We start from the raw sequence: 13,931 nt of genomic DNA on the forward strand, positions 1-13,931 counted from the left end.
TTAAAGAATTACTCACTTATTTTGTATGTGCACACACATGCCATGACACATACGTAGTCAGAAGAGTTTGTGGGAGTCAATTTTCTCTTCTCACCACATGCATCTCAAGAGATTGAACTCAGATTGTCAGATTTAGAGGCAAATGCTTTTACATCTCCATGGCTCTCCACTTTAAAAAAAAATTTTTATTTGCTTGTTTTTGTCAGTGATACTGTTTTTTAAATTTTCTTGATTTTTAAAAATTTTTTCATGTAATGTAGGTTGATCTTATTCTTTCCTCTCTTCCAACTCCCAGATCTTCCACTACCACCCCCATTTCATATTAATTCTCTCTGTGCATCAAGAAACAAAACAAAAAGACAAAAACAACCCATGGAATCCGTTCTGAATTAGCCATCTTCTCTTGAGTATGAAGTCTGCCCCTCTAGTGTGGCTGATAGACCCACTATCCTTCCATTGAAGAGAAGTGATTCCCTTTCCCAGCAGCTGTCACTTGCAAATAGCTTCTTGATTAGAAATGAGACTTTGGGGCTGGAGAGATGACTCAGCAGGTAAGAGCACCCGACTGCTCTTCCGAAGGTCCTGAGTTCAAATCCCAGCAACCACATGGTGGCTCACAACCATCCGTAACGAGATCTGACTCCCTCTTCTGGTGTGTCTGAAGACAGCTACAGTGTACTTACATATAATAAATAAATAAATCTAAAAAAAAAAAAAGAAAAAGAAATGAGACTTTGTGCCTTCTTAGTGCTGGGAATTTGTGTGGCGTGAACTTGTTCAGGTCTTATGCATGCTGTCACAGACTTTGTGAGTTCACATGTGCATCAGCCCTGTTGTGTCTGAAAACTCTTCCATCTTAGAGGCTTCCATCACGTTTGTGCTCTTACAATCTCTGTGCCTCCTTGATCCTCCTAGCCTTGAGGGAGAGTGTGACAATGACATCCCATTTAGAGCTGAGTACTCAAAAGTCCAGTTGTAGGTCTCTATGGTAATTTACCAGCTATTGTAGGAAGAAGGAAGCTTCTCTGAAGAGGGTTGAGCAGTGCACTGATCGACGGGAACAATAATGTGTCAGGAGGAATTATTTTATTGCTGTGCTCCTGTAGTAGGATATTTTCTTGTGCATATGACCAGTCCAGGTCCTTGGCCTCCTTAACAGTTTCGGGTGTGTGTTCCATCTCATGGAGAGAGCCTTAAAACTAATTTTTAAAAGTGTTTGGTTCCTTTCATTACATTTGTACCACTACTGCACCAGTGGGTATATCTTGCAGACAGGTCACTATTATAGCACACAGGGTTCTCAGCTGAGGCTGAGGCTGAGGCTGAGGCTGGTGATTACTTTCTGCCTCTGGAAGCATTTAAGCACCTTGAAATGCTGCTTAGTACGGGTGAAGAGTCTGGTTGAATACCAACTTGATTTTTCCATGTTTGGTGACATAAGTATGTGATGATTTCAGCTGTAGTGTCTTACCTCAGATTGTGGACAGTAACCAATAATATTGGCAATAACCTGTACTGTCTGGGAGTGATCTATGGGACTCCTTCAGCTAATGACTAAAAAAGATGTAACCTATTCCTGATACTGTAGCTTTTGGTAGTATATGATGTCTAGTTGGGACATTGACTCCGTTTATTATATTTCATCCTTATTTTTTTTAAAGATTTATTTATTATATGTAAGTACACTGTAGCTGTCTTAAGACACTCCAGAAGAGGGTGTCAGATCTCGTTATGGATGGTTGTGAGCCACCATGTGGTTGCTGGGATTTGAACTCTGGACCTTCGGAAGAGCAGTCGGGTGCTCTTACCCACTGAGCCATCTCACCAGCCCATATTTCATCATTCTTATTTTGAGACAGAGTCTTTCCGTTGAACCCTAATGCTCACCACTTGGCTAGGACTAGTTGGGTCAGGAGTCTCCAGGGATCCACTTGTCTCCTCTTTCCCCGACCAGTGCTAGTGTTACAGACGTGCCCTGCTACACTTGGCTTGGCTCGTCTTTTCTTTTCTATATTGATGCAGGGGCTGAAACTCGGGTCTGCTTGCTTGCATGGCAGGCATTTTACAGAATGAGGCATTTCCTCAGCTTGTTTGCTTTTTATAATCTATGATGGAAAGAGATTTGGTTATCCTGTCAGGTAAACAATAGTTTGATAAGATGCTACGTCATTCTTATAAAACAGATAATATTCTTCCTTCCTCTGGCAGAGCTCAACCTGGGGGACAAGTGCTTGGATGGAGTGCTGAACAATAATAATTATGAATCGGACATCCTGAAGGTATCACCTCCATACTTGTCCTGGGGATCCCAGGAAACCGTGAAGCTTTCCTATAACTTGTGTGGTTTCTGTTAGGACACACATTTTCTCTAGCATTTGCCTGCAAATGTATACTGTCAAAAACACACACTGTATTTTCTGACCAATACAATCAGTTCCATGATTCTAATATATCAAGTTTTCCATATGTTGCAAAATGAGGAGATTCCTGTTCTTCATGCTGTCAGATTGTAGAAACTGGTTAATACATCTTACAGAGATAGTTTCTAAATTCTGGCTTGCTCTGGTTCCTTTTTCTGAATATTTTTTCCCGTGCTTGAGGAAGCTAGCTCAGGTCGTAGAATTGTAATTTGTTCAGTTCTGCACCCTCTGCACTTGTGTTGAGTACTTTGCTTCCCTTTGAGACCATTCATTTACTTGAACACATCACCAGACGGACTTAGCTACACACCACTACACCCTACTTTTATGTACATTAAAAGACCTTTTAGTAACAGCCTTGAACTGTGTCGGGAAAAACGAAGGCCTAGCATTCAGCTATACTTGTCACCCTTGGTGAGGAGGTTGGAGGGCAAATGTAGAAGGGAGAAACTTAATAATACTTAGAGATAAGAAGGAGAAATTCTCTTTGGTGTGTGCTACTCAAACCTCTAGCTTCTATTCAGGAAGATTTAGCTTATACCAGAAGTCTTCCGTAGCTTATATAGGCCAGGCAGGATCTAAGCAGACACTGGAGATTGTCCCTTCTCAAGGGCATATGTCTGCAGTCTGCCTTTTCAGGAAATCAAAGAAGGGGGATCTGGTCTACAAAAAGCAGATGTTGGCAGTGCAATGATTTGATCTGAAGTATGTTAGAAGCAACGCTGTGACTAAGAGTCTGTTTTCTTATTTCTCTGTCCCTTTTAATAGTATTTAATGTTAAAGCTTGCTATTTTCCTTCTCCCCTTCAGTGTCTTATCTGTCCTTGTGCTGTGAAGGCCTTTGTGGAATTTTTTGAGAGAATCGTGACTCTTCTTCAGGTCCAGAAGCAAAAGAGCCTCTTGGCAAAGAGCTTGTGAAACATATGAGGGAACTGACTGTAGTTTATCCACTGGCTCTGTGCAAATGCCACTCAAGGACAGCTGTGTTCTGGCTTTGTCTGCTTTCGGAGCCTTGTATGAAGTATCCCCTGACTCGTTGAGTGGTTCATCTAAACTGGAATTTCTTTTCACCTTTTTTCTCATCACAGAATTACCTGGCAACCAGGGGTCTGACATGGAAAAATATGTTGACAGAGAGTCTCCTGGCTCTACAGCGGGGTGTATTTATACTGTCTGGTAAGCAATGTTTAGCTAGCCCTGCCCTGCAGATTGGGCATGAATTTTTAAGGGTGTCTTAGTTTCCTATGAAGTGGTAAGATCGTGGCAGGCCACACTTGGCAGTATACCTATCTGTTTTACTATAGATTTATGTCTTTGACTCTGACCCTTCCTAAGAAGATAGAGGAAGGTCTAGATTTGTTTTGGCAGAGTCCTACAGTGTAGCCTAGCCTGTCCCTGAACTCCTGATCCTCCTGTCTTCCTCAGTAGTGCTAGGATGACAGGTGTGAGCTGCCATACCTGTCGAATCACTTAAAAAAATGTATTTATTTTATGTATATGAGTACACTGTCGCTGTCCTCAGACACACTGGAAGAGGGCATCAGATCTCATTACAGATGGTTGTGAACCACCTGTGGTTGCTGGAAGAGCAGTCAGTGCTCTTAACTGCTGAGCCATCTCTCCAGCCCATGCCTAATCACTTTTGATGTTTTAAAAATTTGTTTTTTTAAAAACTTGGTGCACTTGAAACCTGTATCTCATGTTCTAGCACCTTCTCTCCCTATTAGGGAAGGATGGGAGTGTGGCTAAGGGAGCCTCCACAACTTTGTCACTTAACTTGTTGGCACTCAGTTGGCAGATAAAGTCACGTATTGTGCTTTCTCCCACAGGAGTGCATGGTGCGGGAGGCTACAGAAATTGTAACAGTTTTTTTTTTTCCCTAAGACTTAAATGTTTATTAAGAGAAATGTGAGCAATTTGCTTAAAATCCCTTGAGTTATTTCTTTCTGGTAATTATGTTCTGGTGTGTCTTGTCTGTAGTTGCAGCCCATCCAACTTCTATGAACACCCTGGATTTCTTGATTTTGTATTTAATAGGAGTAGCTCATACAGAAAGTATGAGTGACTTCCTGTTCTTCCAGTACACTCAGACAAATCCCAGCACCCACTTACTGGTGCACAGACACCTGTCAGTCCAGCTGCAGGGAATTTGGCATCCTCTACTGGCCTCCATAAGAAAAAAAGAAAGAAAGGAAGGAAGGAAGGAAGGAAGGAAGGAAGGAAGGAAAGGAAAGGAAGGAAGGAAGGAAAGAGAAAAGAAAGAAAGAGGAAGGAGGAAGGAAAGAGAGGGAAAGGAGGGAAGGAAGGAAGGAAAGAGAGAAAGAAAGAGAAAGAGAGAAAAAGAAAGAAATATAAGATTGGGTGCTGGAGCGATGACACATTCGTTAAGAGCACTGGCTGCTCTTACAGAGGTTCTGAGGTCAACTCCCAGCAACCACATGGTGGCTCACAACCTTCTATACGGGGATCTGATGCCCTCTTCTGGTGTGTCTAAAGACAACTACAGTGTACTCACATGAAAGAAAGGGGTTGGGGGGTGGGGGAAAGAAAAGAAAAGGCTAGACATGGTAGTGTACACCTATAATCTCAGCACTCCAGAGTTAGAGACAGGAAGATCTCTGTGAATTTGAGGCCAGATGGCCAGCCTAGTCTACATAGCTAGGCCTTTGCAGAGAAACCCTGTCTCAAAATAAATAAATAAATTTTTAAAAAAAGGATACAGAAGTAATATATAGGATGAAGTAAGACTCACTTGAAATCCCACAGCTAAACCACTGGCTGAGTGGCCTGGGGCAGTGCTTATATACACACTGAGTGGCCTGGGGTAGTGCACACTGCTTATGCACACACTGTGCTCACGTACACACTGCTTACCGAGCATTTCTGATGCCCTGGGTTTTGTCCCCTATTGGAAATCATAAGCAAAGAATAAAACAAATGTGGAAATAGTGTTTTCATGTGTATCCAAGCTCTTCAAAAAGGTCCCTATTTGCAGGTTACATTGCAGATGGTGCCCTATTATTGAAGGTCCTGTTTGTGTCAGCATCTATCACACACTCCCTTCTGCCAAAAAATTCCAGGCATTGTTTTTGAGGTAGTGGAACTTGGTCAGAGCTCTTGTGTATACTCTACTGCTGAACTAAATTCCCAGTCTTGCCTTGGTTTCTTATTATTACATAGAGAGTTTTGGGAGGGGACAGGCTTAGAGAAAATGATTGTGACCCTGAGTAGGCTCATGGATATACTTGTTGTATATCCAGGGCTGACCTTGAACTTCTAATTTTCACCTCCCAGGTGCTGGCAGAAGCCAGCCTATACTACTATTCCCAGTTTTATATAGTGTTAAGGGTCAAACCCAGGGCTTCAAGCAGACATTCTATAAACTAAGCTACATTGCCAGCTCTCCATTAAGTTTCCATTTCATAACTTATTTAACTACTTCATTAAATGATACATCTTTCTTGTTTTCCACTACAATAATGCCATAGCTGTTGAGCGTGCAATGCTGTACACCTAGAAGTTTTCATTTTAGAATAAGTAGTGGGGATTTTGTTTAATGACTGTGGTATGCACAGCTGAGTCTGCCTTGTGAACACAGAACCTTCCCGAGGTTGTGCAGGTCCCACTTCATGTCTGAGCCATCACCTGCCTCTTGGCTTTGCATTTGGCATTGAATCTTGTGAATATGTGAGAAGCTGACAGGGACTTATTCTTTGAATGCCTCTGTGTGAGTGTTAACAAAATTGAAGGCCTTTTTGCATCTATCCATGCTTATTTATGATCCTGGACTTCACATATGGTTTTTGGTGGTGGTGGTGGTGGGGTCCTTTGGCAGCATTGACATAGTATCTTTGTTAAAGTATGTAGTATTGCCCTTTGTGTTGTAGATATGTTCTTACTGTAGCATTACTACTTCACAGTTTATGTTTTTGTATTTCCATTTCAAAGTTTAAATTGTAGGGAGTCAAATGTACAAGTCATGTCTTGTATGTGATTGCTGTTCTGAACACATGTAGGTTTAGCATCCCAAATTTGGAAATGCCTTCAGCACTGTAACTGACAGAGTGCCAAAGACAGGACACCACAAGAAAACTCGTATCTATGCCAGACCTGTAGTGATGGGCCACTGTATTAAATCACCTTCAGGCAATATGTGTGAGATGTGTAGAAAATGTAAATGATTCTATGGTGAGAATTTTGTCCTCCAGTTCTCATTACATACACACAAATCACCAGGGATGGCGCCACACACCCTTAATTTCAGTACTGGGGAAACAGGCAGGTAGATCTATCTGAGTTCAATATCAGCCTGGTCCTATCTCAAAAACAATGTAGGGAAGCTGGAGAGATGACCCAGCAATTAAGAGTACTGGCTGTTCTTACAAAGGATCCAAGTTTGGTTCCTCAACCCCACATAATGGTTTACAGCTATCCATAATTCCATTTCAATGAAATTCAATGCCTTCTGACTTCTGCAAGTACTGACTACATATGTGGTATACATACAGGCAAAACACTTATACACGTAATTTATTTTAATCCTTGGGAACATAAATGCAAATATGTTCAGATCTGAAAAATCAATCTAAGCCAGAATACCAGTGACCTACATGTTCTAGATAAGAAATAATTAACCGTATTAAATACCTCTGACCCATGTATTTCAGATAAGGAATTACTAATTTAATTTACTTTAGCACAAGAGAATACTCTCTCCAATCTTAAAACTTTTGGGGGAATTTTTAAATATTTAAAATTTTAATCCACGGGTGATTATTTTAGTCGTTGTGAACATTCGTTGCTCTTGGAGAGGACCAGGGTTCCCAGCGCCTACATGGTGGCTCATGTAACTCTGGTTCCAGAGGATCCAGTGCCTCTTCTCATCTTTGCACCTACTGCACACTTATGATGCACAGACATTCATGCACATAAACACTGATAAAATAAAAATAAATAAAAATCCAGCTAAATTGGTATTTAGATTGGTTTTTGGGTTATTTTCCAAATATCTAACCCGTTGAGTTGATGTGTTAATTTCCTACTAGTTTGAAGTATGTCTATTTTGGTGTTGGAAAATGACATTGCTTGATAAATGGCTGTGTCCAGATATGGCTATGTTCCCCCAGATTACAGAATCACTGGAAATACTGTGCTGTGTTACTGCTGTGGTCTGCGTAGCTTCCGAGAGCTGACCTACCAGTATCGTCAGAACATTCCTGCTTCTGAGTTGCCAGGTAAGGAGCCGACGAATCATTTCTGTCTGTATTGGTGTCACCACTCAGTTCTAACAGGCACTTGGGATGGCATGATGCTCCACACTTAGCAGAAGTCAGACACATAGGATGGTTGAGCTCGAACTTGCTTTTCAGAGTTGGTCAAGACAAATAAAGACATTATAGATATCACTGGAGTATAGATATCATTTCCTTCACTTGGTTTTCAGATAGATTTGTTTTTCTTGTCTGACAATCTTGGCATGGTCTATGAAAACTGATCATAAGGAGAGATAAGATGGAAGTTAGCATGAGAGCTTAGTAAAGGGCTTGCTGTGCTGGTATGAAGACCTGAGTTCAGTCCTCATGTTTTATTTATAAAAAAAAGTGTTATGTAGGTCTTACAGAGGTCCCAGGTTCAGTTCCAACAGGTTCAGTTCCAAGAACCTAAATGGCAACTTATCTGACACCTTTTCAAGCACATACACAGTATACTTATGTACATGCAGGCAAAGCATTCGTACACATAAAATAAATAAACCTATTTTAAAAACAAAGAAGGCTGGCTGGTGGTAACACACACCTTTGATCCCAGTACTTGGGAGGTATAGGCAGGTGGGTCTCTGAGTTCAAGGCTAGCATGAACTATAGGGCAGAAACAGCAGCAACTGCCAGAAGCCAGGTGTAGCATCTCATGTTTATAATTCTAGAACTAGGGAGACAAAAACAAGCAGATCCCTAGGTTTGCCTAGTTGGCAAGTCCCAGGCTAGTGAAAGACCTTGTCTCAAAAAAAAAAAAAAAAAAATCAAGGTAGATGACGCCCAACATTGACCTCTACACATACATTTCTACCCACACATTTGCACCTGTATGAACATACATGAACACACACACAGATTCCTTTAGCTACATGAAAGGAATATGATGCCATCTAATGTAGACATGCACTTCTCTTTTCCAGTGACCGTAACATCCCGTCCTGACTGCTACTGGGGCCGTAACTGTCGCACTCAGGTGAAGGCTCACCATGCAATGTGAGTGAGGCTGGGGAATGTGTGGGTCAACTGCAAGTCTTTCAGGCTTAGGGCTTGTGAAGACAACAGTAATATAAGTTATATGCTTAAAAGATGCACTGATTTGGGGACTTTAGGTATACTTCAGTAGTAGAATGCAAAGTTCTGGCTTCAGTTCTCAGAATCCTACTCCATCCCCCAAATACATACACATATGCTAATTTAATCCTTATACTTCTATAAAATCATGCAGTATGTAAAATAGTGTTTTCAAGTAGAAATTGTGCTCCTGTTACACAGTGTTTCTTAAAGGGCTTCTCTGCAAGTGTCCTCCTCTGTCTTTCATCTGTGTCTTTGTGGATGAGTCACATTATGCCTCGACTGACAGCTCCAGAGCCCACAGGCAGATTCTAGTGCCAGCTCTCTCTGCGCTAGCAGCTGTGGTCTAAGCACATGTCTCCCAATTACTGGCCCAATTTGTGTGATAGAGTAACACCTGGGTTTTTCTTCATATTGTGTGAGTGGAGGTTGTGTTGTAACTTAACCACTCCTGTCTTAGGTTTTTACTGCTGTGAACAGATGCTATGTCCAAGGCAACATTTAATTGGGGCTGGCTTACAGGTTCAGAGGTTCAGTCCATTATCATGAAGGCAGTAACAAGGCAGCACCCAAGCAGACATGGTGCAGGAGGAACTGAGAGTTCTACATCTTCATCTGAAGGCACTCAGGTGGCAGAGGTGGATCTCTGTGAATTCAGACCAGCCTGGTCTACAGAGCAAATTCCAGGACAGCCAGGGCTGCACAGAGAAACTCTGTCCTGAAAACACAAAAATACAAGCAAGCAAACAAACAAAAGAGTGCATGCTGCTCTTGCAGAGGATCTGAGTTGAGTTCCCAGCACCCGCACTGGGCATTAGTAAGCACCTATTCCTCTCTTGTCAGAGGATTAGACATTGGCAGCCTCCTCCAGAACCCACATGCAGGTGTGCATACCTCCAGACAGACACATACCTACAACTAAAAATAATAAAAACAGATTAAAAAAGGGTGGGGAACATTTGATCACCTGTTCACCTTTGTTCATTGCTGTATGGATGTGAGTAGCAAAGACAGATGCCACTTTCTGCATCATCTCCAATGTTGCTCCTGGCCTGTGGAGAGGGGAGAGTGGCCCCAGTTACCTCAGGATCTGTCTCCACCTTGCTGGCTGAAGTGCAGGCAAAGGAACACACTAAGGAGGCACAGCTCTTGTTCTATGATAAATTATCATAGTGTTTTTATTTTTATTTTAAAATTTAAAAAAGAGAAAAAGAAGAACTACTTGGTGGAGCTGGAGAGATGGCACAGTGCAGTTCTTCCATACAACTTAGTTTGGCTCCCAGCACCCACGTCAAACAGCACACAACCACCTGTAATTTTCGCTCCGGGGGATTTGATTCCCTCTTGTAGCCACCCTGGTCACCTCTGCACACATGGCATATACTCATACAGGTACATATAAATACACATACATTTAAAATTTTAAAGAACACAATCTTTTTAAGCGTAACCATTGTTGAGTGGGCTCACATGATTCACACATGTTCTCATGGGGCAGTTACAGTGTGCAGTCTCACCGTTTGAATAGTCTCTGATGTTTTCTCTCTCTGCAGGAAATTTAATCACATCTGTGAGCAGACAAGGTTCAAGAACTGAAATTGGAGGAGACACGCGAAACAGTCACAGAGCACAGGAGGGGACACGTGAAACAGTCACAGAGCACAGGAGGCAATGGTTTTTAAAAGACCCCATACAAACACTTGAAGGGCATTTTTACAGTTTTCCCTAAGCAGCACTGGGGTTTCTGGTCAGGCACTGTGGTGTGGATTTTCCCTTTGTGGAGCGTCATCTTCAGTGACACACACACCACGTGCCCCAGTAACCTGGGAGGCCTCCTGGCCACACCAGCCTTCTAGTCGGTGCAAGAGGATCAGTAGACTGAGTTCTCCCTCCCACTGGACCGCTCTCCCCTCCTGTGTGATGAGGCAGTGGCAGTGCAGGTTTGTACTTTTGTATCTTTTCTACCTTGTACCTACCTTGACTATGGTTAAAATGGGAAGTTCATAGGAAAAGCTGTCAGCTTTGTCAGAAGCATTCTCCGGAAGGAAAGGAAGCATAAGTTTACAGCCTCCAGGGATACATAGGATAGTCTTCTGTCTGGAAAGACACAGCCTTTTGTATATTTTTTATTTTAATAAGTTTGGTGCTTATCTTCTAATAAGATTTAAATATTAAAAACTGTAGCACAAATACTATAATTTATAATTTACAAATTGACTAAAATTAGGAATAGCCTGATATTTGGAAGAATGAGCATATGTTTCTGTTTATTTAAAAAAATTATCAAATGTCCAAAACTGCTACTCCTGGGGAGGAAGTCTTGAGTATCCAGGACCTTGACCCAGGGCTGGCCGATGCCTCCGTCCAGCAGGCCGAGCCCTTAGCCCTCCAGTCCCTGAGAGCAACTCCCTGCTGAAACTCCAGATGGCTCCAGACTGACAGGGCCTTTGCTTTCCAAGCCCTCATCTGGTACATTAGGTTCGCCATGTCATCTGGAATAATACTTGAAATTTTGTTTTTAGGTTTTTTTAAACTTTTTTATCTTTTATTGAAATCACCTGTTATATTTGCTTGAAAACTGGTAACTTTTTGCTTCTCAGGAAAAAAAATTTTCAACTGTTGTCTTGCTCTTGATACAGACTGAGAGGCAGTACTCTGTGTTTGTGGGAGATGGTTCTTTTTTTGATTCTAATAAATGAGCTGTGTTTGTTTCTCTTCTTGTGTTGTATTTCTATGCGAGGCGCCACATGCTACATGCGACATGCTAATGTAGTCGGGCACCACTGATTCTTCACCGCACTAAGCGTTCACTACTCTCAATAGTTACTTTATTGCCTGCTAGTCAATCTGGTGGCTTCACCAGCAGGTAATGTCTAGAGCTGAGCAAATGGGATGTTTGCGCTTACATCCTGAGCGTCTCTGAACGTGGCACAAGACAGTATCTTTACAGCCGGGCGTGGTGGCGCACGCCTTTAATCCCAGCACTCGGGAGGCAGAGGCAGGCGGATTTCTGAGTTCGAGGCCAGCCTGGTCTACAAAGTGAGTGCCAGGACAGCCAGGGCTACACAGAGAAACCCTGTCTCGAAAAAACCAAAAAAAAAAAAAAAAAAAAAAAAAAAAAAAAAAAAAAAGACAGTATCTTTACTTTCAGACCTGGGCAGTGAGTGTTGAATGTGTTAACTACACCTTAAACTCTGGTGCTTGGTGTTTAGCCCCTGGCCCCTGGAGGCAGGTCCACAGGATCCTACTCTAAAGGAAAGCACCAGGGCATCAAGCTCCTTGGAAATCCCTTCATCCCCAGTTCTTTAAGAAAGCATAATGTCGGGGGCTGGTGAGATGGCTCAGTGGGTAAGAGCACCCGACTGCTCTTCCGAAGGTCCAGAGTTCAAATCCCAGCAACCACATGGTGGCTCACAACCATCCACAGCGAGATCTGGCGCCCTCTTCTGGAGTGTCTGAAGACAGTTACAGTGTACTTACATATAATAAATAAATAAATCTTTAAAAAAAAAAAAAAAGAAAGCATAATGTCTTCAAGGTCAGCCTGGGCTACAGAGTGAGTGCCAGGACAGCCAGGGCTACACAGAGAAACCCTGTCTCTGAAAAAAAAAAAAAAAGCATAATGTCCAAGAGTCACCTCACAGGGGCTGAAGGGACTCCACAGAATTTCTGATGAACAAATGGCAGAAAGAACATGTCAGGCTCTAGCATAAGGGAGCTTTGAGCCTTGGCGAGCATTCCTGGGTAGAATTTGAGCAGGTTTGTGGGACCCAGACAGTGTCTTTATAACTTCCTTTCTCTAGATTCTAAGTTAGTTACTTTTCTTGTTGCTTTGTGAAATAAGGAAGGGCTTATTTTGGTTCCTAGTTGGAAAGTTTAGTCCATTGTTGTGGGAAAGGCATGCTGCTGATGGGCATGTGAAGCAGCAAGTGAACCGTCACATTGACTCTGCAGTCAGAAAGCAGAGAGAAATGAACGCTGGGGCTCCGCCTTCTCTTTGTATTCTGTTCCTGTTGAGGACCCAGCCCAGGGGTGGTGCAGCCTACACTTTGGGTTGCTCTCCTCAGTTAAACAACCTCAGACACACCCGGAGCTGTGTCTCCTAGGTGACCTCGAATCCAGTCAAGCTGATAATGAAGTTGAACCACTCCTCTGAATTGACACAGACTGTTTTCTCGGTAGCTCTTGATCCTTGTGGTCAGCTTGGCCTGCGTCTCTGCCTTGCCAGTTGTTGTCATTCCTTTTACTATCAGAAGGATGACCCCTTCCTGCCCCTGTACGATTCCAAGCACAAGCCAGAAAAGGGTCATGGGGGTGCTCAAGGAACCAGGCTGCCCCCAGTACAACTTCATTAGGCCAGACACCCAATGACAACTGAGAAAACTGGCTTAAAACAAAGGAGCCCCTACATCCAATTACAAAAAGCTGATTAAATCTTCAGTCTTACTCATCTTAGTTACCTGATGCTGTAGGTGAGGGGTGATAGGGAATGGTCAGACCAGTATTCTAGCAGGGCTTCCCTACCCTGGAACTGGTGTTTGTCTCAAAGACAGCTAACTCAGAGGTGTAGCTGGGAGTTCAAAGTGGGTTTCTGCTAGTTGAGGGGACCCTGCTGACAGCTTACCCTGCATTGGTCTGGCAGCCTAAGAGAGAGTGATAACCAGGATGGCCTCACATGGCTCTAGTGGGGCCCAGGTAACAGACCCAGAAACTTGCCACCAGAAGCTCAGAAGTAGGAAACTGAAACTTAGTAAAAAGAACACAGAAGTCCAGTGTGGATCCAACTCCAAGTGGGGGTTGATGGAGGAAGACAGGCATTGTCCTTGAGGATTCTCTGGCTTCGCCTTTTCTCTGGCTCCCCTCAAGTTTTGTATGCACACCAGTTAATGTTTATACACTGTCAGGGCTGTATAAATGGGCTGGGTTTCTCCTCAAGAAATGAGAACTCCTCAAGCTAGGCCCATAAAGTAGGAGAGGCCAGTCTTACAGACTCAACAGATATAGTTAGCCACATGAAGTAAGCTCAGGTGATCTATAGCAGGACTACCTTCTGCTCCTGAGCACTTAGGACCATTAAACAGACATTAGTGTAAATGAACATATAGCCCCGTAGCTTATATTAAAGTCAATGGAAATAAACACTGGGACTTAAAACACTTCCTAGTCTACTGTTACCATGGGCCTTT

General features: G+C 42.8%; 1 protein-coding gene across 5 annotated transcripts in view; it reads left to right on the plus strand.

The window, feature by feature from the left end:
- Chfr (checkpoint with forkhead and ring finger domains) overlaps positions 1 to 11,462 on the plus strand; it is a 38,568-nt gene extending 27,106 nt beyond the window's left edge. For 4 of the 5 annotated variants that reach the window (XM_021163669.3, XM_021163668.3, XM_029477116.2 and 1 more), the window contains 5 exons: positions 2,209 to 2,279; positions 3,508 to 3,595; positions 7,546 to 7,653; positions 8,595 to 8,667; positions 10,299 to 11,462. In XM_021163669.3, the coding sequence (XP_021019328.1) occupies positions 2,209 to 2,279; positions 3,508 to 3,595; positions 7,546 to 7,653; positions 8,595 to 8,667; positions 10,299 to 10,341 (383 nt within the window). In that variant the 3' untranslated portion in view covers positions 10,342 to 11,462. Of the gene's footprint in view, positions 1 to 295; positions 612 to 2,208; positions 2,280 to 3,507; positions 3,596 to 7,545; positions 7,654 to 8,594; positions 8,668 to 10,298 lie in introns of those variants that run through there. The other variant, XM_085837017.1, reaches the window with a different exon arrangement.
- The last annotated feature ends 2,469 nt before the right edge of the window (positions 11,463 to 13,931 follow it).

Source organism: Mus caroli, unplaced genomic scaffold (genome assembly GCF_978045245.1).
Source record: "Mus caroli unplaced genomic scaffold, Mus_caroli_1 scaffold_4, whole genome shotgun sequence".
NCBI classification, from domain to species: Eukaryota; Metazoa; Chordata; class Mammalia; order Rodentia; family Muridae; genus Mus; species Mus caroli.